The sequence below is a fragment of the Podarcis tiliguerta genome, assembly GCF_965153285.1.
Source record: "Podarcis tiliguerta genome assembly, chromosome: 16".
Classification (NCBI taxonomy): domain Eukaryota; kingdom Metazoa; phylum Chordata; class Lepidosauria; order Squamata; family Lacertidae; genus Podarcis; species Podarcis tiliguerta.
In genome coordinates this window covers 12,319,690-12,344,677 of record NC_139549.1, presented here as the reverse complement: position 1 = coordinate 12,344,677, position 24,988 = coordinate 12,319,690, and the positions used below count along the sequence as shown (strand labels likewise).

The window sequence follows — 24,988 nt, the reverse complement described above, 5'->3', positions numbered from 1 at the left end:
ATACATCTGCAGGCCATAAATTACTCTGGAAAGCTGTCCTGATTTGCAAAGAACACCCTGCACATTAAACAAAAAACCTAGCACATCAGGGAGAGCTAGAGCCTCCCTGCTCCTGCTGCTGTGCTAGCTTTCTACTTAGAAGGTGTGTTGTTTTTAAATAAACTGATATAGGACTGCATTCAAAAATGGCATTCCCCGACTGCAGTCTAAAATACCACCGTTCATTCTGGGACCTCAGAACTCTGCAAGCTCATTCCATTGCACAGTTAAACCCACTCTGTATTCTTGGGGGAGGAAGAACGGCTAAAAACGGTGAAGAATAAGGCTGAGAAACGGGGAGATCAAGCACTTGTACTATAAGGGGCAACGACAAGAGATCCACATAGTTAAATTGACACACCGAGATTCAAGAACTTGCATTTATTTACAAGCACAAAAAAGCAACCCAATATTATATTCAGAGCATCTCCTCCCCCCAACAGAAAAAGAAGGGTGCTGGGCTTTCCACAGGAACATATCCCACCCCCCCTCACCCGCAAGGCTTGCTTCTCAAAGCTCCATTGACACAAACCAGCTCAAGTCTCCTCTTCGCTCAGCAACATGTTGGGTATCCCTTTAGTTATGGGAAACTCACGCCCAGTATCTGGGCATTTCAGCACACCTTCCACCACTTCCACCTGCACAAGAAGAAATATAAAAACAGCAGGTAAAGGGAACTGCACACCACTTTGGGAGTTGAAAACAGGAAGTGGCAAGGTGAAGAGAGAGAAGATAGGTGGAGATATCACAGCATTGGAAAGATGCTAGATTTTGTTCCTAGAAATTGAGGCAAGTGGTCAGACTCTGCATTATGACAGGTTTCTGTGGGAAACAGGCAAAGAAGAGGTTCCCTTACCTCCATCAGCACATGATGGACTTTTCGAAGGAAATCCTCATTGCTCTCGAAGTCAGGGATGGGCTCAGGGGGCAGGTCTGATCGGTGACCCAACTGCAGAAGGGTGCAGAATATAACAGTTTGTGCCACTTTCACAACCTTCCACTATTCAAGGACCAGTTATCTCTCTTTAACCACCAAATACTGGATATTTGCTTCACTCTGGCATTTGTCTGCTCAGGTGGTGGCAGAAGACAGGGTGGGCCCACCTCCATCAAGTCAGGAATGGAAAACTTTTCTGTCCTCCACAGGCAGTCTTGACTGACTGCGGGGAACCTATATGTTCTTTGCCTTAGATCTCCACCAGTCAAGTAACACACTTGAAAATCTGTGGTCTCCTTCCCCTTCCTATGTCACTTGGTTCATTTGAGACATACAAGCTGTCCATTCTCCAGACTGTGCAGAAGTCTAAACACAAGTTTATTTAGGCATACAACACCCTTCAGTTCATAAATTCCTAGGGTGGTTTACAGTAAATGAAGGAAATTGTGTGTGTGTGTGTGTACACACACATACAAAAATATAAATAGCATTTGGCTGTAGGAAGGGAAAAAACAGAGACTACACCTCTATAATTCTAGCCAGTCTCCCCCTACCCCCCCCCAAAAAAAATCCAGAGCCAATTACTCACACTCTCCGCTGCCTCTACCAAAGCTGCCCATTCCACCTTGGGTACCATCCGCGCTGTGAACTCCGGGTTGAAATCGACATTGTTCACCTTCACTTCTGTGGCCTGTTAGAGGGGGGAAAGGCTGATGGGAGAGCAGCGTGGCTCAAAGAACAAGGGAACAAATATTTCCTCCCCTGCATTTCCCTAAGTGTAGTAGGATTGCCAGAGGTGGGAGGGGTGGAGGGGGAGGAGGACAGAGAGAATGGTATTGGAATAGGCATAGTCCACATGGTGCCATCTAGATGTACTCGGACTACAACTCCCATCATCCCTTACCATGCTAGCAGAAGCTGATGGGAGTTGTAGTACAATGGCATCTAGAGAGCTCCACATCGGCCACCCCTGCAGCAGAGCTTTATGTCACATGCAGTATGGTAACAAAGGCATGACATGTGAAGTCCCAGGTACGGAATTCCATTTTGGCACTAAACTTACTAATGGTACAAACCTATCCCAACCTATATGGAAATAAACTCTATTGAGCTCAATGGGATTATTTCCAAGCAGATATACGTAGGACTGGACTGTAAGCAGATATGACAAAACTGATGTGTATTACTTCTGCAACACAAATCTACAACAATAATAGTGTACAGATTACTAACAATCTAAATAAAGAAATTTCAGCACATGAAATGTGCTATATAAATGAGAGTGGATGCAGTATTGTGGCTAAGAAGCTGAACTAGAAAGCCACTAATTCACTTGTCACATAACTTGCAAGTGGCCTTAGGGGGAAGATGTGTGTGTGTGTTTAAATAAATCAAAGTTTTAATATACACCATTTCCAAGGAGGCTCTGTTTGATACCCCAGAGAGCCACTACCAGCAAGTTCGACAAAGTTAGATGGACCAACAATCTGACTTGATATAAGACAGCAAGGCTGTATTCCACATACTCCACCTTGAGTCCCTTGGAGAAAAGGTAGGAAATAAACACAATAAATAGAGACAAAGCTCAACCTTACAGCATTGTTTTTCAGCTAAACGATTGTTCATAGCAAGCACTATAGAGATACTAAATACTGGTGATTGTTGTCAGCAAGCATAAACACCAGATTCCAGTTAGGCAGCAAAAACAAAGCGGCGGGTGAGTGTGAAGGAGGGACCCTGGCTGTCAAGTCCCCACGTTATATATACTCTGCTCCCACCACCCAATTCTAGAGTGGGAAAGTGGGCGTGGTCTGAAGAAATCCAGTTACCTGGATACGAAGGGGGAATCCTCCACCGGGCCTCACTCCTCGCACGTGGGAGGTGAGCATGTTGTGCGTCAGGAGCTTCATGTTTTCAAGACAGCGGCCACCAAAGCAAGCGAAGGTAACATGTGCGTGCGTAATAAGCCTCGGACAACTTCCGGTTTGGTTGAAAGGCCGGTTTTTCTCACCCACTTCCGGCCGTTTTTTATCACTCACTTCCGGCGACCATGCGCAACGGCTCCTCCGCGCGTATGAGAAACCAGACCTTCCTCCCAGTCAGTTCCGGTTAATTTTTGTTCCCAACCACGTGGAGCTGTGGGTGGGGCAGCGTTTGTTTTCTAACCCGAGAGTTGCTTGGAAATGTGTCAAATAGCCATTTTGTTAAGTGTTTGTAAACAGCGCGGTCAGTATACAAAAAAGTGCACACTGTGCACATCGTAGAACTGGCAGGCTTATTTGCCAATACAAAGTAGTGAGGAGCGGCCTTATTACGCAACTCGAAAGCCAAAACGTTTGAAATTAGAATGCAAAGAAGGCCGAGCAAGCAAGCGCGATCCTGCACGTGCTTAACTCGGAAGTCACTCCCTCTGTCCAACAGACTTCGTATTCCAAATAAGCACTGAACTGCGGTGCTTTGCAGCCTTGCAGATCACTCCTGTGTCTACTCGGGTTGCAGCCCATGCTTGTGCCACATTTACTCAGGAGTACAGCAGGTCCTCCTGAGCTTCATGAGGTTTAATCCCGGGTGATCAGCATACGAGAGGGTTGCCTGCTGAGGCTACGCGTGCTTCTTCGAGAGCAAATTTCCCACGGTGTTCAATAGGACGTACATAGGATTTCGATCTCTTTTAGGAAATAAATGCCCAGATGTTCACATCCTGCAAATGTAGGCTGCACGCCTACCTGTGAGTCAGTGCCACTGAAATCAGTGGGACTTATTTCTGAGTCGTAGCCGAATAAGATTGTCTTCCATGAATACGGTCGTAGAACTGAGACAATCTGGCCGAGCCGATCGTGATAATTCCGAAGCATGCAAATGAGGTGCATGCAAATTTCCCCACTAGCCCCCCTTGCGGTGGAATTAAAAAGACGGCCCGGGTGCTTTGCGCCTGCACGACTTGGAGGAGGAGGACTTCAAAGGGCCGGGGTTGCCGCGGCAGCTGTCACTCCCGCGATTTCCATGGCAACGAGGTGGAAAGGGGCGGAGGTGCTGTGCTGGCTGAGTCGCCGCTGGGGAGCAAATCCAGGCTCCCCTCTTGGAAAGGGTTGGTCGGCAGCAGGGATCGTTCAGCGGGCCTTTGCAACCGGAGCACCAGCCATGGCGGCCCTCAAGGTGAGACCTAGGAGAGGGGAGTCTGCGGAGAGAGAGAAAAGACCCCTCTCTCCAGAGCCCCTTGCAAAAGAGCGCCCCCTTCCAGCCCCATAGAAGCCAGGCAACCCAAGCAGCCCTATAGGGCATCTGCCCAGGGTCTGTGCAGAATATGCCCTCCTCCCGCAATGGACAAGGACAGCCCCACAGACAGAGGACGGGCCAGCTTTGGAAGCCCCATTGCAAAAGAACAGCCCCAGCCCCATAGAATTCCATCTGGGGATCCGTGCAATAGAAAGCCTATCCCTCTCCTGCAAACGAACAGCCCCAGTGAGTACTGTATAGGCTGCTTCACAGCTCCCCACAGTGCATCAGTTCTGGGGCCTATGCAGTAGAAAGCATTTAGAGAAAAGTAGCCCCCGCCCCACACCTGTGTACTAAACCCTGCTCCCATGCAGCCCCATAGAGAGTAGGACACTCCTCCGTCCTATAGAACGCTAGCACTGGAAGGCCCATTGCAAAAAGAAAAAAACCTCCAACCTCATAGTAGTCTGGGATCTGTTTACTGGGGGGGGGGGACAGGCTGCCTCACAACTCCCTGTAGCCCACCAGCTCTGGAGTCTATGCTATCGAAAACCTTTAGAAAAGAGTACCTCCTCAAGCCCCAAAGAGCAAGCCCACTCACCCCCATGCAGAAGAACAGCTTCACTGAGGACAGATGGTTCCTGAGATCACTAGTCCTTGGTCTCTGCAATAACAAGCCCTAATGGGAAAGAGACACCTCAGCCTCAGGGGAATTGGGTGCATCCCTGACCCTGTAGAAAGGCAGCCGCCCTTGATCTGTGGGGCTGCCCCGCCCAGTACAAGAGTGAATGTCTAACCAAGGAATGCAGTGGGAAAGAGCACTCCAGACGTTAAGCCCACACTTAAGCCAGTCAAATTCAATTTCTTAAAGGTTTGCATGTTTCTGCTGTGCCTGTAGCAGAGGTTTCCTAGGGTTCCATCAGATAAAAATGGGACGTGACTTTCTAGGACCTAGCTTGGGGGGAGAAGGGCAGTGGGAAAGCACCTAGCCCCATAGAACACAACCTCTAGGTTTCTTTTTATGCAATAATGGTCAGGAATGATGGGAATTGAGGTCCTTCAAAGGTGAGAAAGGCTGAAGAGACGTTTTATCTGAGATCCCTCTAAACTTCCCTTGTCTGCCCCATTTGAATACCAAACCTTGATCCGTAGCAGATGTGCTTTACCACATACGTTTAGGGTTATGGAACTGCAGGGAAACCCACATCCGTTAGGCCTGAATTCAGTTGATAATTTGGAGTCCCCACCACCAGAGCAAAATAGGAACATAGGAAGCCACCTTATACCAAGTCAGACCTTTGGGTTTTGTCTACACTGACTGGCAGAAGCTCTCCAGAGTTTCAGGAAGGGGGGACATCACCAGCCTGACCTGGAGATGCCGGGAATTGAACCTGAAACCTTCTGCATTCAAAGCAGATGCTCCCCCACTAAGTTGCAGCTTTGTGTCCTCTTTCCCCTGGATCAGGGTTTGGGTTACTTGTGGCCCTCAGAAGGTTGGCAACAAGGGAATGTGGCCCTCGGGCTGAGAAAGGTTTCCCCTCCTCCTGAATTAAGAGGACGGCGAGTCCTGTGTGCTTTATAATAATAATAAATTATTATTTATATTCCGCCCATCTGCCTGGGTTTCCCCAACCACTCTGGGCGGCTTCCAACAAAACATTAAAATACAATAACCTATTAAACATTAAAAGCTTCCCTAAACAGGGCTGCCTTCAGATGTCTTCTAAAAGTTTGGTAGTTATTTTTCTCTTTGACATCTGGTGGGAGGGCGTTCCACAGGGTGGGTGCCACTACCGAGAAGGCCCTCTGCCTGGTTCCCTGTAACTTGGCTTCTCGTAGAGAGGGAACCACCAGAAGGCCCACAGCGCTGGACCTCAGTGTCCGGGCAGAACGATGGAGGTGGAGACGCTCCTTCAGGTATACTGGACCGAGGCTGTTTAGGGCTTTAAAGGTCAGCACCAACACTTTGAATTGTGCTCGGAAATGTACTGGGAGCCAGTGTAGGTCATTACTGCTCTTTCCTCTCTCTGACAGGTTGGAGACAAGTTGCCCAGCGTGGAGGTCTATGAGGGTGACCCTGGCAACAAGGTGAATGTGGCGAGCCTCTTCACCGGCAAGAAGGGGATTTTGTTTGGGGTGCCGGGTGCGTTCACTCCAGGTTGTTCAAAAGTGAGTAAGACCTGGGTGTGTCCATCTCCCCACACACCCTTCCAGCCCAGTCCCAATCTTTTTCTTTAATTATTCTTTATTAATTCTGCAAATAAAAATTAATACACCTTTATTAAGGCTGCAGATCATAAATAACAAAAAAATGAACGAAATCCCCAGAATGACAATAATGCTAAGAAAAACAAACAAATGAAATACAATAACAAAAGTTAGTGTTTAGTCTGATTCTTCTGCCCTCTCCATATCATGCAACATAAGGTGCCCAGGATACTTGGCGCTGATCTTCCATGTCAAATCTTTTATCTGTTGAGGATTCCATTAACCGGCATGCCTGGCCTGGTATATTTGGGGCCTCACCCGTCCCAGTCTTTGAATCCAGACTTGATGGTACATTGGCAAGGGCTGTAGGAAAGCTAGAACGACAAGAAATCGTTTGTAAACAGCCCTGGGGCCTTCTGGATGAAGGATGGTTTGTTTTTTTTAAAAAAAGAATTAAGTAAAAAATCTTAGCATTCAAACCGATGCTGTCATTGTGGTCAGATATGACCCTCGAGAACCACGGTTGGGAAGCAGGCCTGGCTCAGCATAAGAACTGGGAGTGGGGTCTAGTAAGAATGGTGTGTTCTCAGCCTAGGAACCTCTGCCCTGAAGACCTACATCAGGGATGGGGAACATGCAGGCTCCGGATGAGTAGACTCCCAACTCCCATCAGACCTAGGCAGCAGCATGGCCAACCATCAGGAGAGATGTTGTAATCTGAATGTTGTATCTGAAAAGATGCAGGCTCCACATCCCTGGTGCTGTTTTCTGCTATTCGTATTCCCCTGTTCCCTTTATGTGCTACCCCGTGACAGTCTCTGATAGTTTGTTCTTCCCTGTTGCACCCACACCCTGACACAGACCCACCTTCCTGGCTACGTGGAGAAGGCAGGACAGCTGAAGGGCAAAGGAGTGGAGGTCATCGCCTGCTTGTCTGTCAACGACGTCTTCGTCATGAGCGAGTGGGGAAAGGCTCACAAAGCCGAGGGAAAGGTAATGGGAGAGTCACACTTTTTAAAACAGTCAAGTTTCTAGTCCTTATGGTCTCTGACTCTTTCTTGCTCCCTCCCTCCCCCACACACATAACACACCTCGGACTTCATATATGGCACTTCCAGGTAGCACTGGGTGAGACTCCCTGTCTGAAATCCTGGAGAGTCATTGCCAGTCAATGTGTTTGCCATTTTGGCATATAAACTGCATATAAATTTTAAAAATATTATTACTATTATTAATAGTAGTAGTATTAGTCTGCCCTTCACCCAAATGACCCAGTAGATTTCGACAATTTATAATATTGAGCTACAGGGACCAAACACAGATTCCTATCTGCTCCCAGTTATTAGCTGGAGGCTGGGGGAATTCATATCCGGGTCCTCCAGCCGTTGCAAGTTTTAAAGGCTCTTTGTGCAGGGAAAGGATCGGTAGTGGATTAAATGCTTGGCTCTCGTCCCCTGCTCTCTCAATCCCACTAGAACTGGGCTTGGCTGGATAGATCATCAGAGCTCTGTACCAGCCCAAAGAAGAACAGAGGCAATACCCCAATGGGAACAGAAAATGCTCTCTCTGCTGTTTCCTTGATTCTCCCAGGCCCTGCTTGTGTCTCCAGATAGGCAAAGGTTCCTCGTTAAGCAAATCACCTCTTCAGAATCCAAGTATGTTAATGAATTTAGATAGCGGAAGGGAGAGGAGGATAAAAAGTTAACAGGGCCAGAGGGAATCCTTCCTATTCTTGTAGTAGCAGAGGGAGGTGGATTGCTGCAAACTAATCTGGAAGGTTTTTTAAAAAAGCATATGGCAGGAAACATGAGATGGAGTAACAGCCATCAACTTGGATTAGGCAAATTCCTGGAGTAGAAGGCTACCGGTAGCTATTAGCCAAGGTGGCTGATCTCCCTGCACTGTCAGAGGCAGTCTGCCTCTGAATACTCGCTACTGGGAATTGCAGGGGGGGGGGGGAATTGCCATTGCTTGCAGGCTTCCCATTGGGGTCTCCACTGCGAGGACAGAGTGCTGGACTGCAAAGGCTGTTGGCCTGTCCAAGGTCTCTTTGTATATTCTTCGGAGTGGCTTATGTACAATCGTTTAAAACAAGATGCCCCCTGCCCTCAGGCTTACAATCTAAAAAAACAAAAGCAAACAAAAGACACCCAAGCGGAAAGGGCCAGTGAGGGCAGAGGTGGGGGAATTGAACTTGGGTACCATTTCTTAGAACACAGGCCACAGATTTATTGTTGTTTAGTCGTTTAGTCGTGTCCGACTCTTCGTGACCCCATGGACCAGAGCACGCCAGGCACTCCTGTCTTCCACTGCCTCCCGCAGTTTGGTCAAACTCATGTTCGCAGCTTCGAGAACACTGTCCCACCATCTTGTCCTCTGTCATCCCCTTCTCCTTGTGCCCTCCATCTTTCCCAACATCAGGGTTTTCAAGGGAGTCATCTCTTCTCATGAGGTGGCCAAAATCTTGGAGCCTCAGCTTCACGATCTGTCCTTCCAGTGAGCACTCAGGGCTGATTTCCTTCAGAATGGATAGGTTTGATCTTCTTGCAGTCCATGGGACTCTCAAGAGTCTCCTCCAGCAGCATACGTAATTCAAAAGCATCAATTCTTCAGCGATCAGCCTTATTTATGGTCCCGCTCTCACTTCCATACATCACTACTGGGAAAACCATGGCTTTAACTATACGGACCTTTGTTGGCAAGATGATGTCTCTGCTTTTAAGATTATTTAGAGCCAAAGGCCAAGGCCTACCAGAAAAGAAATATTCTTGTCTGGCTCCTAAAGCTATGTGATGACAGCAGCAGGCAAGCTTCCCCAGGGAGAGCATTCCTCAAGCAGGGAGTCACCTACATAATAATAGTTTCCTTTTGTTGTTGTATTAATAAATGTCACTGGTTTTGTAAAAGAATGGCAAGCAGGGTTTAAATGAACACAGGAGTCTGCCTTCTGCTGAGTCGGACCATTAGTCTATCTAGCTCAGCATTGCCGTATCTATTATTTACCAAAATTTATATACCGCTCAATTTTAAAAAAACACACACACAAAGATTTAATTGGTTCACAAAAATACACCATCCATACTGACTGACAGTGACTCTCCAGGGAGTTTCTTCCAGCTTTCTCTGGAGATGCCGTGGGTGATTGAACTTGGGACCTTCTGCATGCAAAGCAGGTGTTCTGCTACTAAGCTATGGCCTTAGGCTGTAAAAAAAAGAGAGAGAAAGTCAGAGCTGCTTTCTGTATTCACCCTCGGCTATCTGAAATTTAGGGGAAATGCTGGCTGACAGGCCCAGACAGATACACAGAGATCTTTCTCTTCATTTCTTTCTCTCTTTTAGAAAAGCTTATTTTCCCTTAATTTGGCATTAGGTGTATTTGTTTAATGAGCATGGCAGAAGTGGGAGGATGGCTAGGAGAGGCTGTCTGGAGAGAGTGGAAAGACACCGCGATCCTGGCCTCAGCAAAGCAGCACATGCCTCTCTCCTAGAAGTGCTTTCTTCTCTGTCCTCCGGGCGCACTGCACTGGCAAAACTTGCTTGTGTAACTCTGGGAACGGCTGTTTCGTTTGTTATGCAACAGTGGCTTGCAACAGAAAGTGTTCCTTTTCAATGTAAGAACAGCCTTGCAGGATCTGACCAAAGTCCTTCTGTTCTGGTCTTGCGTAAAGGAGAAAGGCTGTAGATCTGTGGCAGAGCATAGCTGCATTGCAAGCAGCACATCCCAGGTTCAGGCCACAGCATCTCCAGGCAGGGCTCAGGGAGAGACTCCTGCTTAAAAAGGTGGAAAGCCGCTGCCAGTCAGTGTTGAAAGTACAGTGGTACCTCGGGTTACAGACGCTTCAGGTTACAGACACGTCAGGTTACAGACTCCGCTAACCCAGAAATAATACCTCAGGTTAAGAACTTTGCTTCAGGATGAGAACAGAAATCGTGCGGCAGCAGCAGGAGGCCCCATTAGCTAAAGTGGTACCTCAGGTTAAGAACAGTTTCAGGTTAAGAACGAATTAAGTTCTTAACCCAAGGTACCACTGTACAGTTCAGGCATCCCCTCCCCGTTATTTTGTTTGCAAGGGGAGCAAAGGGGAATTCTGCCCCAGACAGAATCAGAAAAGTCTGCATCCAATAGTGAAAATAACATAAGGAAAGCATAATATTAGGGGAAATATACTTTGCGGACATGTGTACATTGGGCAAATCTGAATACAAAGGGACGTATGTATTAAGATAAATTAATGTGCCGGTGCATTTTATTGATAACTTAAATTTTAAAAATCTCAAAACAGATGTGAAAATGTGGAGAACTGAATTTGAAATTCTGAAATCCTCTCATTCGAATGGCCGCAGTCATTAAACTTTGGTGTTTTTGCAGGGTTTGTAACAAATTTATTTTAAAGGTTTGCACTTCTTGGATGTAACTGCTCAGTGACGATTCTGCCTGTTGGAATAGCGGTGGTCCCCTTAAATGTTTGTGTTTTGCTTTCTCTCCTCAGGTCCGGATGTTGGCTGATCCCACAGGAGCATTTGGGAAGGTACTGGAATCTCTTGTTGTAGGGCAGGGCTGAGGGAACCTTATTCCAGCTCTTTGTCCCCCACCCCCACAAGTCAACTTTACAGGTGGGCAGGGGGCCACCCACCGGACAATCATCTGATGCCATGTTGACATCAGGTGACTGACAGGCTCTTCAGCTGACCTATCAAAGTTGGCCTGTGGAGGATGGGGTTGGAGGTGTCTGCTTCAACACTGCGCACTCCCTGCTGATGGACAGGAGGACATGGTTTGATGAAATGTCCTCAGGAGCCCCTGTGGCAGAGTATCAATGTAGGATTTCTGTCCTCCTTGCTGCCCTGAAACACACATCTAGGATCTCTGGGTTGAAGGATCCTGAGCAGCACAACTGGAGAAGACCCTCTCCCTTTCTGAGACCCCAAAGAGCCACTTCATATACCTCCATACTGCTGTCAGTTTGTCACTTAAAGGTGGTTTATTTATTTATTTGCATAGATTGGTCCTATGTCCATAGCCACTTCAGAAAGAACAGGTGTGCTAGGTTGCCACCCCTAAGGGACCACTGTCTACAATCAACATGGAGAAACAACAGAGCAAGTTAGGAGGTGGAGGCATGAGCAGGAAGCAGGCCTGGTGCCAGCGGTTGCTCAGTAAGGCCAGGTACTGGCCAAGTGTCCCGGAGGCTCAGAAAGACCCCTCGCCTATGCAGGCCAGATGTGCCATCTTTACCACCCTCCTTACTCTGCCCCAGGCAACTGAGGCTGATGGGAGACAAGAGTCTAGTGACATCTGAAGGGAACCCAGTTGCACAAGGCTGCAATAAAGTGTCATGTGGGGCCAGGAGGAAGCTAGGGACTTTTTCAGCCTGAGGGCCACAATCCCTTTTAAGCAACCATTCAGGGGCCACATGCCAATGCTGGCTGGGGGAAGAGCAACAATTGTAAATTGTAAGTAGGTTAGTTTACATCCTCCATCCAGCCAAGCAAGAATCGTAATTGGATATTTCAGTGACACATTCCAGCCAAGCCAAAAACACTCAAGGAGGGTGCAGATCGGGACCAGTGAGTGGTGTTACCTGGAGGAGAGTCCTGAGGATCAGAACAAGAGGTCTGGAGAACCACAATAGACCCCTTGATCTGAGGTTCCTCCACCTCGTGGCTAAGGGAAAGATCCAAAGGCTCCTGAGAAAAAGATTTTTTGGGGGGCGGGGGTCAACTGGAGGTGTTCAGGAAGCAGATCCTGGCAATAAGGAGTAGCAAGCGAAAATAGGCCGGAGTCATTCCAGGAAACCGGAGTCCATTTGACAGCTGAGAGTGGCAGTATTGAATCATGCCTTCAAAACATGGACCCCTGGGTGTCAGGTTTTTGTTTTTTCATAACAGGGCCAGTATGCGTCTCCCTTCTTACTCTCCTCTAAGTTCCCACCCAATTGTTTCCCCTTTCACACAGGCCACAAACCTGTTGCTGGACAAAGAGCCACTCCGGGAACTTTTTGGGACCCAGCGATCCAAACGGTAAGGGGAACTGGGGGTAGGAGAGGCAGAATTTTAAGACCTGGGTGGCAGAAGAGCAAAAGAACAAAGAGCCAGCCTCTGCCCTTCTCTCCAAACTGCTGCACATCTTCCCTTGGGGATGGGAAGAAATTCATTTCAGTTATGTTTAAAGCCAAAGCAAATCCCCACTTTCCAAAACAGTATGAGAATTGAGAACCGAAACACAGCCCTGCTTTGAAATCTGCATGCATTTCAATTTTGTGACACAGTTCTCCAACCAAAAGATGTTTACAAAAATGTGCACATTGGGGGGAAATGTGCGTAATTGAATACATTAATAGAATCATAGAATGGTAGCATTGGAATGGACTGTTTAAGAATCATCTAGTCCAACCCCCCTCCCATGCAGGAATCACAGCTAAAGAATCCCTGATAGATTGCCATCCAATCTCTTTAAAAAAAAAAAAAAATACTATGTGCAGAAATTGCTTGCAAAAAATGTGTAGCTTAGTCAAAACTGTATTAAAAAATGCTGTTTCTCAGGATAAAATTAGCACTAAAACGCTGAAGAACTTTAATCAGGTTTAAATATATATATATATATAGCAAATTGCCTCAGAAATGTGAAACCTGAATTTAAAATGACTGGAAAAATGAGAAACTGAGAACACCAAAACTGACATATCCACTCTGGAGAGTTTGGCTGTTAGAACTGCTCAGGTGGTTGCAGCTCTGCCCTGTTTTTGAAAGCACTAAGTTTTGGAGTTGAAGCACCTACACTTTAGAACTCCCTGCTCTTTGATATTAGAGGGGTTCATTTCCTGCATTGTTTTTGGGCCTGCTTGGGAAACTGTAGCTCTCTGAGGGGAACAGGGGCCCCAGCTCCTTTGACAAACTACAGTTGGCAGGGTTCTTTGGGGGAAGCCATGGCTGTTTTAAAGTAGCCTGACACTGCTTTAAACGTATAAGTGCAGATGGGGCCTTCTTAAGTCACCATCCAAATGTAAAAAAACTACCGTATTTTTCACCCTACAGGACGCACTTTTTCCCCTCCAAAAATGAAGGGGAAATGTGTGTGCGTCCTATGGGGCGAATGCAGGCTTTCGCTGAAGCCTGGAGAGCAAGGGGGGTCGGTGCGCACCGACCCCTCTCGCTCTCCAGGCTTCAGGAAGCTATCCGCTAGCCGTGGGAGACGCAGCTCTCCCACGGCTAGCGGAGACCTTGCCGGCACCCAGAAGCTTGGGGCGCGCTGAGCTCCCCATGCCCCAAGCTTCGGGATTAGCACAACGCACCTGGGGGGAAAATAATTTCCCCCCCTTGATTCCCCCCCCCCAAAAAAAAAACTAGGTGTGTCCTATGGGCCGGTGCGTCCTATGGGGCGAAAAATACGGCAAACGTTTGCTTGTCCTGAGCCGTGTGTGTCTTCCATCTCTGTCTCCCCCTACAGGTTCTCTTTGGTAGTCGAAGATGGTGTGGTGAAGGCCCTCAACATAGAAGAGGATGGCACAGGCCTCACCTGCAGTTTGGCCAGCAACATCCTATCTCAGCTCTGAGACCTGGGAAACCGCGGCTGTTAACCGTCTCCTAAGCCCTGACAGCAAGAGACGCACAAACGCACCCACCCTCACCTGGTTCTTACTATGCAGAAGGGATGGTGGGCTGATTTATTTCCCCCTCACAGCTTCTAAGATTTGGCCTTTACAAGGGCAGGGATGTGTATGTAGCTGCTTTCAATCCCTTCTCTGTCTTGACTCCGTTATCTTGGACACTATTGCCTGAAATAAAAATTATACTGGATTTCTCTATTGTGGTTTTCTGTTAACTGAGGGTGCGCCCATGCCAAGATGGCATTCAGTTGCTTATTGCTGCTATTATTGTTCCTGTTGTTGGTGTTGCTGAATTATTAATCGTCTTCTAAAGCACCGTCTCAAGGTAATTTACACATAATTTAAACCAGTTAAAAATGCCAATCCCCCCCCCCAACCATTTAAAGCAACACTAAAACCCTAACAGAGGTGGATTCTTGTGGAAAAGACTTATTTATCCAGCTGGGGGAAAGCCTCTAAACAGTCACAGTTTCTTTTTTTTAAGAATAATTTTTTATTAACCAACCAATCACATCAAATCAAACCAAATTACATAAATTCCAAATTACACAGCCGGATTTTAAATTTTTGTTCGGGGTACCCATATTTCAAGTTCCGAAGGGGATCCAATCAACTTCTTGCTTCTTGCTGCTGTTTTAATGTCCACAAATCTAACCTTATGATGTTCACAGTACTATCCAGTCCTTTCTTATTGTTTTTCCACATCTCTTGTTGTTATTTTCATATATTTTTCCTTTCTCTTTGTGACCTCTGATAGTCTCCACAAGCTGGTTAGAACAGTTTGTAATCCCACGTGAATATTATTTTTTTTATCCAGTAACCATATCCAGACGTTTTCCATATAACATCACTTCCATACATCAAAACAGTCTTAGCGTCATTAATCTTCACCAATCTGCCTCCTTTCTCAAAACCTCTGAGAAGATTCACTAGGAATGCAGTCTGAAAACAAGTCCGTTCTTCCTCCCGGCTATAAATCCTTTGGCAAGATGGCGACTCCGAATCAAACCAATACATTATTTCCGGTTTTGCGGAGTTCATAAACCGAATAGTTTGTAAACAGGGCTCTTCTTAAACCGAGGTACCACTGTATATATAAATCACCTCGAGGCAGTTGTTCAGGAGGTGATTAATAAGTTGATGGTAATTGCACAAAATGGCTGCCACATCTAAAAGCAGTAAAAGACAGGAACCAAATGGGACAGGCATGCTCCCCCTCATTTTGGCCCCTGTGCATTTCTGAGGGGAGGTATTCATTGGGACCTTTCGCAGGTGCCATAGCTGCTGGTGGGCGCCCAGGCACCTGTGGGCGCTGGATTGTCATCCTCTGATCATGTATGTGTGGAAGCTATTTTGCTGCCACAGGAACAAAAGGCACCACTTTTTCCATGTTCATGATGCTTTTCCAGCCCTTCTGAAACTAACAATGGGTTCATAGTTTCCCCAGTGTGTCACTAACTCAATCTGAAGCAGAAGCTTAAAAAAAAAGTTTCCTCACAAGAGATTTATTTTTAGCCGAGTCTCTCTTAAGAGAGTAGACAGAACAGGCCCGTGGATGAAGCCATCTTTCGTATTTTTCTCAGGCGCTAATGTTCTCACACTCAGTTAGCCACAAATTCAGTTTCCTCTCGTGGCCAGCTGGTGCCCCTGACTGCGTCATGTCCCAACAGAGTCTGCTTTCAGCACCCAATGCATTTTTCCTGTTTTGCTTCATCCTGCGTCTAATCACAAAACTGGAATTGCAATCGATTGGCGCTGGCCTGCGACAGGGCCTTCTTGGTAGTAGTACCCCATTTGCGGAATGCCCTGTCTGGTGAGCTACAACTGTTGGGTGTAATCACCAACCCTTCTTCCCAGGGAATTCTGTGAATTGCAGCGCTGTGTGAAGGGAGATACGGGTTTCTCAGCACCCTTAACAAACTACAGTTCTCGGGAATCCTTGATGGACCATATAAAGTGGTATAATTGTGAATGTGGCCACAGTGGTCAAGGGGCTGGAATCTTTCTCAACCCGAGGGCCGCCTTTCCCTCAGGGCAACCTCCCAAGGGCCACATGCTAGTTGTGGGTGGGGCCAGAGGCAAGGGCGGGTGAAGCCATTAATATAAAAATTGCAACTTTGAACCACAGGCTAGTTGTGGTCTATACACTCGCCTACCCTTTCCCCTCAATCAGGCCAGTAAGAGGCAGGATCAGGGTTTGATGACACATTCCAGTCAGGCAAAAACACTCAGCAGGGCCAGTGAGGGGTACGGCCATGGGATGTGGTCTGGGAAGAAGCCACATTTGGCCCCCGAACCTGAAGGTCTTTGCCCTTGACGTGTCAGGACAGGAGTCAGTGGAACTTCCTGCCTCATGGTCCCATTGCTTCGAAGCCTGGCTCACTATTAGGATTCTGGCATAACGGATGTGCGAAAGGCAGGCCTCTTCCACCAACCGACAGTTCAGACCACAAACCTGACGGGCCACTTTGAGACGGCGACAGATGACATCTGCCCTCTCCGTTCCTCCATCGCCGCCTCTCGAGTGTGGTTTTTCTGCAGCGAGAACGGGAAATGAAGTCAACGTTGCCCTCTCCTGCAAAGCAAGCCTGCAATGCCTCACTCAGGCTGGTGCGCTGAGAATTGGAAATCTTTCGTTGAGGACATGTTTCGCACTGGCGGCTTCCTGCGTGGCGGAAATTAAGAAATCAGTCCCTTCCTCCTATGTGGCTTCTTCTCTTGCTTGCTTCCCTCCCTCCACCCCCCACCCACCGATCAGTCTCATCAGCCCAAGATTACGGAAGGAAGTTTATGCTTTAAGCACATAGCGCAGAACAGAAGGCGCAACCAACAAGGAGAGGGCGCCCCTTTGGTGGCACCATGGATGGAGATGTCACTGAGATGCTGGAAGATTTTGTCTCGGGGCCGCTGGTCACCTGGGTGAGCATCTATGGGGGGGGCAGGAGGTTTTGAGGAGGGGGTGTTGTTCTTCTTCTGGGTTGTCCTAAATAAAGGCCTTATATCCCTGGTTTTGAAGTCATGCTGAGGCCGGGAGTTTTGGCAATATATCGCCTGACACCGGTGGTCTGCTGGGTAATTTTATGGCAAGTTGGGCAGATCGACTATTTATTTATTTGTCTGTGTGTGTGTGTACATACAGGTGCACACACGCACACATAATTGGTACACACATACCGAGCAGAAAACACTTTGACCCCGGTTTCCAACTACCGGTAGGTAAGATTTTGGGAAACTTTATTACGGAACCCACCAAATATTAAGCTTCTTGTTGCAGTTAGGCAAATGTAGACTTGATAAGTTGGGGTTATTTACATGGTAACGTGTATTGCTTCACTTCCTTTGAAATGTGGTAAGCCAGCCCAGCAGTCTTTGGGGGCCTGGCGGTTTGTTCTGCTGAACTGGACACTGGACTTAAGAACTTATGAAAAGCCTTCCAGCCGGATCACAGGCCCTCCAAGTGTCCCTATTTTCCAGGGATAGTCCCAGATTTACAGAAGTTTCTGATTTGATCCTGGAATGTCCCACTTTTCCTTGGGATTTCCTTATTTTCATCGGTCAAATATTGGAGGGTGTGGACTTATGCGACGTCCAAGTCAAGGAGATAAGTAACTATACAACCTTTAGAAGACATCTGAAGGCAGCTCTGTATATTGAAGTTTTTTCAATGTTTAATGTTTTATTATGTTTTTATATATGTTGGAAGCCACTCAAAGTGGCTGCAGCAACCCAGACAGATGGGGTATTATTATTATTATTATTATTATTATTATTATTATTATTATTTAGGACATCCCTATTTTCATCAGAGAAATGCTGGAGGGTATGAAAGTGTGGATTAGATAGGTTCACCTACAAACATGAACTGAATCAAATTTCTCTTCTCCTTACAGGTGCGAACCTTGGAGACACTGACTTACTCGAGATCTGATCAGCCCCCTTCTCCCCACAGGAAAAAGAGACATGAGGGAGCACAAGAATATTTCCTCAAGCTGGTCAGTGGGGACACCCTCATCCATATCATGGAGATAATGTGAGTCATAGTGTACTGAGCGGATCACTGGGGCACCTCCAGAGGGTCAGTATTTTCTGGGAGGGATTCAAGTGAGAGACAGTGTGGTGCAGTGGTTAGAGTAATAATAACTGGGAGACCAGAATTAAAACCACCCACTGGGTGACCTTGGGCCAGTCACTATCTCTTATCCTGACTTACCTCCCAATATTGTTGTGGGGATAAAATGCAGAGATGGAGAACCATATATGACACCTTGAGCTCCTCAGAGGAAAGGTGAAATATAAACATAATAGTTGTTGTTGTTTAGTCGTTTAGTTGTGTCCGACTCTTCGTGACCCCATGGACCAGAGCAGGCCAGGCACGCCTGTCTTCCACTGCCTCCCGCAGTTTGGTCAGACTCATGCTGGTAGCTTCTAGAACACTGTCCAACCATCTCGTCCTCTTTCGCTCCCTTCTCCTTGTGCCCTCCACCTTTCCCAACATCAGGGTCTTTTCCAGGATGTCTTCTCATGAGGTGGCCAAAGTACTGGAGTCTCAGCTTCAGGATCTGTCCCTCCAGTGAGCACTCAGGGCTGATTTCCTTAAGAATGGAGAGGTTTGATCTTCTTGCAGTCCATGAGACTCTCAAGAGTCTCCTCCAGCACCATATTTCAAAAGCAATTCTTCGGCGATCAGCCTTCTTTATGGTCCAACATAATAGTAGCAATAATGAAAAGCAGATACAGTACTGAGAAATTTAGGTTTGCACCTAAATTGTTTGCACAATTTAATTCAATTTAATTCTGGTGTCCTGTAACAACATGTGTGTGTGTTTGTGTGTGTGTGAGAGAGAGAGAAAGAGAGATGGGGAAATGCACTGTGGGATGGATTAATGCACAAACGGTGCGCAAGCAAATCAGGATGACATCAGAATGAATGCTCATTGCTATGTAACCTCTTTGCAAGCAAATCAGAACAAATGCATTTATATTATATTATATTACATTACATTAGCAGTGAGGTCATCCCCCCCCCACTGTGTTTGAAGCTGCATTGACACGGGATTGTTCACACTGTTGTTCACAGGGTGGGGGCAAGGATGTCTTCACTTGATACGTCACAGATTCACCACTGTTGAAACATAGCGTAGTTAAATGGAACCTCCTATTCAAAGGCAGCAGGGCAGTGGATACCAGTGGTTGGGGGGGGCAAGCAGCAAAGTCTGGCCCCCCATTTTGTGACCTGCATCTGGATAGCCACTGACAGTACAGAACATCAGCCTTCATGGACTTAAGGGGAATCCTTAAATTATTATGAACTGAAAATTTGCCCGGGGAAGTAAACACTCTTTCAATTGCTTAGGTATTAATAAGTTAATAGCTTTCTTAAGTTATTTTACCACCACTACTGCTTTTCTTGGTGTTTTTTTGGTGGCTCCCAGAATTTATATCCCCTGCAACCCGGTAATTGTATATGAAATCTAATTATCAGATTAAATCCTGCTCAGATTATTTTTAAATTGAAGACATCAGGTTGTTTTGGATGCTTTTAATATTATTAACAAAAGGACAACAATAATAAAAACTAAACATTCAGAAGTAATATGTCCATGGAACTGTATGCCAAAATTAATTTGGGAGTCTTTGACTTGTCACTAGCCTCCTTTTTGTTACAGTTCCAACCAACTGACCAGCCAACCAAGCTCTAATAAGGGATGGAAGAGAAAATTGACTCCCTGCACATTTAATGCTGAATCTATCAAATCTACACTCTCCAAAACAATATGCAAAGCAAAGTGAGGGGGAAATTGTATCAAAATGCTGATGAATTTTTCTGAGGATTTTTTTAGAAAGCCAAACATTTGCAAAACGTGGAGAACTGAACTTAAGATTCGAAAAATGAGAAACTGGGGGAACCAAAATTGACAGAAACTTCCATCCCAGTCTCAAATATAAAGGTAAAGGTACCCCTGCCCATACGGGCCAGTCGTGTCCGACTCTAGGGTTGTGCGCCCATCTCACTCAAGAGGCCGGGGGCCAGCGCTGTCCGGAGACACTTCCGGGTCACGTGGCCAGCGTGACGAAGCTGCTCTGGCGAGCCAGAGCCGCACACGGAAACGCCGTTTACCTTCCCGCTAGTAAGCAGTCCCTATTTATCTACTTGCACTTAGGGGTGCTTTCGAACTGCTAGGTGGGCAGGAGCTGGGACCGAAAGACAGGAGCTCACCCCGCCGCGGGGATTCGAACTGCCAACCAGTTCGAATCGGCAAGTCCTAGGCACTAAGGTTTTACCCACAGCACCACCCGCGTCCCTTAGTCTCAAATATAGTTGTGGTTCATTTCAATGTGCTTGAAGCATGTTAATTTGCAAATAGAGATATTTCCAATGCATTCAATTAAGGAAAATCAATTAAAAGGGGAAAAAATCGTATGAATCATTCAGGATTCAGCTGTATATTTCATGCTCAAATCAAAGCTGAAAGGGCAGAAGTAAGCACATCTTCAGGTAATCGAAAATAATCAGGCTTCACTGGCCAATCGTTTCAAAGTGTCTATGAAACCAGATAGATTTTCTGTTGTTGTGGCATAACAGGACTTTCTTTTTCAGCATTTCACTGTTTTGCAGGGAACATTTTTCCAGCAAACAATCCTCTGCTAAGGAGCACGGATATTAATGTCAGCAGGAAAGTTGAGCTTGTACAGCTGTGTTTTTGCAGGATGCTCTCAAGGGAACAGAATCAAAGGGAAAATTTTGGGACCTCTGCTGGCACGCAGCGAGTTAACAGTGGCGCAGCGCATGGCGGGTAAATGGGCGGGTTTATGCAGATTTAGCACCAATGGCCATCAGAGCAACCAGGTAGACGGCTGAGAAATTGACAAGATCGACAAAATCCACTATTTTTGAGATTAAACTGTCCATCAAGAGGCTGCTTAGCTGGACAACAGAAGCAGAAACGTTGTCCGAGTGTATTTTGTGGAATTGGGAACGGTGCTGAGTCCAATGGGGCAGTGAGTGCTATGAAACACCAGTTACCCACCGACACCTTAAAACGCATCGGGAAAGGAGACCTGCTTAATTTTTGTTTCCCTTGGTATCGCTTCTCGGCCTTTTGGCTAAGATCAAGTGTAGTATCTGTTCTTATCAGTTTAATATCTGATATGTCCTCTATTTGAGGACTATATATTAAATGGATTTTTGGAATTGGGAGATGGAATAGGGGCTTGCTCCATCCACTCCATGCATCGACCTGGTATTGCAGTACCTCCAGGAACGGTGCACCTCCCTCTGGGGGGAATATTGCTGGTGTGAAAAATAGATGAGAGCTTGTAGTACCTTTCCCGTACTGGCTTTATCCACAGGAGAAATAAGCGCTACCGAAAAAAATCTGTGTGGAAAGTGATTTGGTTCCACTCTCATTTACCGGAAAACGTTTATTGAATATAGTATAGGGGAAATAATTATGTACAGCTGAAAACGCTGACAACGTTGTAAATAGGTTTTGATGGATGTAATAATGGAAAACTGATTGGCATAATTTTTGTCACCTATGCAGGGATATAATATATGTAAAATGAACCATGGAAAGAGAAGAAGGGAACTCAATGATATCTTAACTATGTAAAATACTTATCTGAAATTGTAAATCAGAAAATTTAATAAAAATCATATTAAATAATAATAGAACAAACCTTTAAATTATCAAATATGCTCTTTCCAAAACAACAGGAAAACTGAAACACAACCACTTTCAAAATTCACCACTTATACAAAATGTTCTCTGCAGCTCTCCCAACCTAACAATGTTTACAAAAATGCCTTTATTTGGGGAAAGCGTCCATGAAAATGAACACACAGCTGAAAATGACACCTTATATCAGGAGAATTTGCTTGCAAAGATGTACGCTAGTCCAAACTGCATCCAAAACCTCTGCATCAGCCTGGGATTGCACCTCCCCTCTGGCGGAGAATACTTTTGGTTCAGAATAACAAATGAAACAAGTAGCATAATGTTCTGCTTTGGAATGCTTTATTTGCAAATCCTAACCCGCCAGGCTCTGTTTCCAAAATGTTGCAATCACCTCTTCTCACACTCCACTGCACTTCCACTGCCTATCTATCTATCTATCTATCTATTTGTTGTGATTCTGCAACCCATGGTTAGCCCTGTGAGGTGTACACTACAGTTCCCATTATATGTTAGAGATCCCCAGATCATCCTGGTAGAATTACAGTTCCCAAAATCTATTGTGGAGCAAGATAACTTGCTGAACCAGTCTGTTGTATAACTGTTCCCTGTTTAAACTTGGCTAGGCCAGTAAAACGATTGTATATTTTATCTGCTGCTGGTAGAGAGATAAATCTTTGGGGACAGGATTTCCCTCCACTCATTCTTCCAATGTGCCTGGTTACCTTTCCTAGAGACCTGATTCCTGGGGGACCGCAACCTCCGTGGAGTGAGCAAAACGACGAGGCACACAGCTTGCAAATGCTCCAGAGCCTTCTGCAGCGGCTGCGCAGGTTCTACCAGGTGAGTAGGATTTAACGCACGTTGGATCTGAACCCATGGCTTCTGCTCTGGTGTCCCCATACGTTCCTGACACAACCAATGTCACAAAAAGGCTGAAAGCTGATTGGGGCTTCAGTGCTTTACAAAATAATTGTTCTAATATGTTGTTATAGTATTTTATTAGAAATAGCAATGTTCAATGTATGGATTATATCATTATATAGTTTGGTCACTAACAGAGCAAAATCAACCAACCACCAGGATGAGGCAGTATGGATTTAGCACAACTTGGGCTTTCTCGTCTGAGCTGTGGCTCAGCCAGGACTACACTGATGTAAATCCCACACCCCAGTTGAGCCAGATATATGCCACTGTATGTCCTTCAACCCGATTTAGCCAGGGCTAAACTGGTGTAATTTGAGGACATATTCATACCATACATTTAAAGTGCTATGAAACCACCTTAAACATTCATGGCTTCTCCCAAAGAACGATGGGAGCTGTGATTTCTTCAATGTGCTTAGCAATTCCCAGAATTCCCTGGGAAGAGGGATTGACTGTTAAAACCACTCTGGAAATTGTAGCTCTATAAGAGGAAGGGGGGGGTGTCTCCTAACAATTCTTAGCACTCTCTTCAAGGAGCTCGAGGTGACATACATGCTTCTCACCCCCCCCCCCCCGCCCCACAACCATTTCACCGACACAACAACCCTGCGAGGTAGGTTAGGCTTAGAGGCAGTGACAGGCCTGAAGTCACCCTGGTCTCCCACTACCCTCTAACCACTACGGCACATTGGCTCTACTCCATGCTGAGGAATAAGTACAACATCGCTCTATTATCTGTTATTATTCTCCCCTTCCATGCTCTTTCTCTCTTCCCCAGAACGATTTGCAACAACTGATTCTTTCATTGCCTCCTAATTTATATCTTCTGGCCAAAGATCCTCTCACAGGTAGGCCTATTTAGGAGAAAAATTGTGGTGCTGAAACCACCAAAACAGATGGATCATTCCAAACTTTCCTGTTCAGGGAAGTTTTTAACGGTTGATCTTTTATTGTGTTTTTTTAAGAAATATTTTGTTGGGAGCTGACCGAAGTGGCTGGGGTAACCCAGTCAGATGGGCGGCATATAAATAAAATACAGTGGTACCTCGGTTTAAGAACAGTCCGGTTTAAGAACGATTTGGTTTACAAACTCCGCAAATCTGGAAATAGTGTCTTGATTTGAGAACTTTACCTCAGTCTAAGAACGGAATCCGAACGGTGGAAGGGCACCAGCGGCGGGAAGCCTCATTAGGGAAAGCGTGCCTCAGTTTAAGAACGGTTTTGGTTTAAGAACAGACTTCCGGAACGGATTAAGTTTGTAAACTGAGGTACCACTGTAATAACAATAATTGTTGTTGTCATTCCTGTGGAATCCTGCCTGATCTCCTTTTTACCAAAAATGACCCATGCCATCAGAAGGCTTTCCTCAAGCTTTGTGCTCCTTCAAATCTGGCAAGAAAAATCCTTGCAAGCCACAACCCATTTGGGATAAAATTTGGCTCTGGAACTTGGACTTCGTAGACGAGGCATGGGGGTGCATTTGCCTTCAAATATCACATTAACACTTTCTCCCCCTTTTTCCTGCAATGGTGTGATCCAGCACAGGCTGTCGGGGAGATGAAGAAGTTGTTGCTGCTGTTGCTTGGGAGTGCTGTCCAGGTACTCTGGAGTGTGGAATGGGGGGGCAGGGAGCGCAAATTTGGCTGCTGGAGGGTTTGGAGGGTGGTGACAAGGGAAAAGGGCCTTTTTGGTTGTGGCTCCTGTAATCTGTCTGTGGAATGCTATCCCCAGGGAGCAGCTTACAAAAGGCACACCCACCTGACCCTATCCTTTTCAGCATCAGGTAAAAGTGAAGCTCTTCTCCCAGGCCTTTGGCAGATGATGTTAACTGCTCTGTTGCTGATGACGTTTTTGGCTGTTGCTTGGTCTGTTTTATGGGTTTGGTAATGATCTTGTTGTATTGTTGTCTGTTTTTTATGCTGTGCCTTTTGTATGGTGCTTAGATTCTCTCCCCTCCCCCCTTTGCTATTAAGCGAGTCACAACTAAAATAAAAATAAAGCAAATGGATTTCCCCAAATTAATATCCTGCCTCGTAACCTAATTACCCCCCCCCCATTCAGTATCCTCCCCAAATTCATTACCTACCCAGAAATACTCAAGGCACTTTGGAAAATATTTGGGGGGCTGAGCCCACTGGGCCTCCACCCCTTACTAACACTTTTGACCCTCAGCAAGAAGTAAAGCACTCAGGATTCCCTGGAGCGAGGGGAATTACCTACTAAACTGATTTTATGTCCAGAGCATGAGTGTGTGTTTGGTCACATTCGCACTACACATTTATTTAGAACACATAACTTCCCCCAAAGAATCCTGGGGACTGTAGTTTACCCCTCACAGAACCCCTCTTCACAAAATACTGTTCCCAGGATCCTTTAGG

The 24,988-nt window shown here is 46.2% G+C and overlaps 3 protein-coding genes across 7 annotated transcripts in view; 2 read left to right on the top strand and 1 right to left on the bottom strand.

Moving 5' to 3' along the window:
* Positions 1 to 405: 405 nt before the first annotated feature.
* On the bottom strand, positions 406 to 4,820 carry TRMT112 (tRNA methyltransferase activator subunit 11-2). 2 transcript variants are annotated; one of them, XM_083418695.1, is made up of 4 exons: positions 4,794 to 4,820; positions 1,566 to 1,667; positions 896 to 988; positions 406 to 677 (listed from the first exon to the last, which is right to left on the bottom strand). In XM_083418695.1, the coding sequence occupies exons 1-4, from the start codon at positions 4,797 to 4,799 to the stop codon at positions 576 to 578; spliced, it is 303 nt and encodes a 100-aa protein (XP_083274821.1). In that variant the 5' UTR covers positions 4,800 to 4,820; the 3' UTR covers positions 406 to 575. The 2 variants fall into 2 exon arrangements, with proteins under 2 accessions (XP_083274821.1, XP_083274820.1); XM_083418694.1 differs by lacking the exon at positions 4,794 to 4,820 and adding an exon at positions 2,806 to 3,021.
* Positions 3,870 to 14,197, top strand: PRDX5 (peroxiredoxin 5). Its single transcript, XM_083418660.1, has 6 exons — positions 3,870 to 4,132; positions 6,227 to 6,361; positions 7,262 to 7,393; positions 10,891 to 10,929; positions 12,357 to 12,421; positions 13,848 to 14,197. Exons 1-6 carry the CDS (start codon positions 3,980 to 3,982, stop codon positions 13,951 to 13,953), a joined length of 630 nt encoding a protein of 209 aa, XP_083274786.1. The 5' UTR covers positions 3,870 to 3,979; the 3' UTR covers positions 13,954 to 14,197.
* Positions 14,198 to 15,322: 1,125 nt separating this feature from the next.
* The window catches only part of CCDC88B (coiled-coil domain containing 88B), a 33,367-nt gene continuing 23,701 nt past the window's right edge, over positions 15,323 to 24,988 (top strand). The window contains exons 1-5 of one of the 4 annotated variants that reach the window (XM_083418462.1): positions 15,323 to 16,926; positions 17,898 to 18,037; positions 22,418 to 22,526; positions 23,389 to 23,458; positions 24,151 to 24,209. In XM_083418462.1, the coding sequence (XP_083274588.1) occupies positions 16,867 to 16,926; positions 17,898 to 18,037; positions 22,418 to 22,526; positions 23,389 to 23,458; positions 24,151 to 24,209 (438 nt within the window). In that variant the 5' untranslated portion in view covers positions 15,323 to 16,866. Of the gene's footprint in view, positions 16,927 to 17,897; positions 18,038 to 22,137; positions 22,156 to 22,417; positions 22,527 to 23,388; positions 23,459 to 24,150; positions 24,210 to 24,988 lie in introns of those variants that run through there. The other 3 variants (XM_083418463.1, XM_083418465.1, XM_083418464.1) reach the window with 3 other exon arrangements.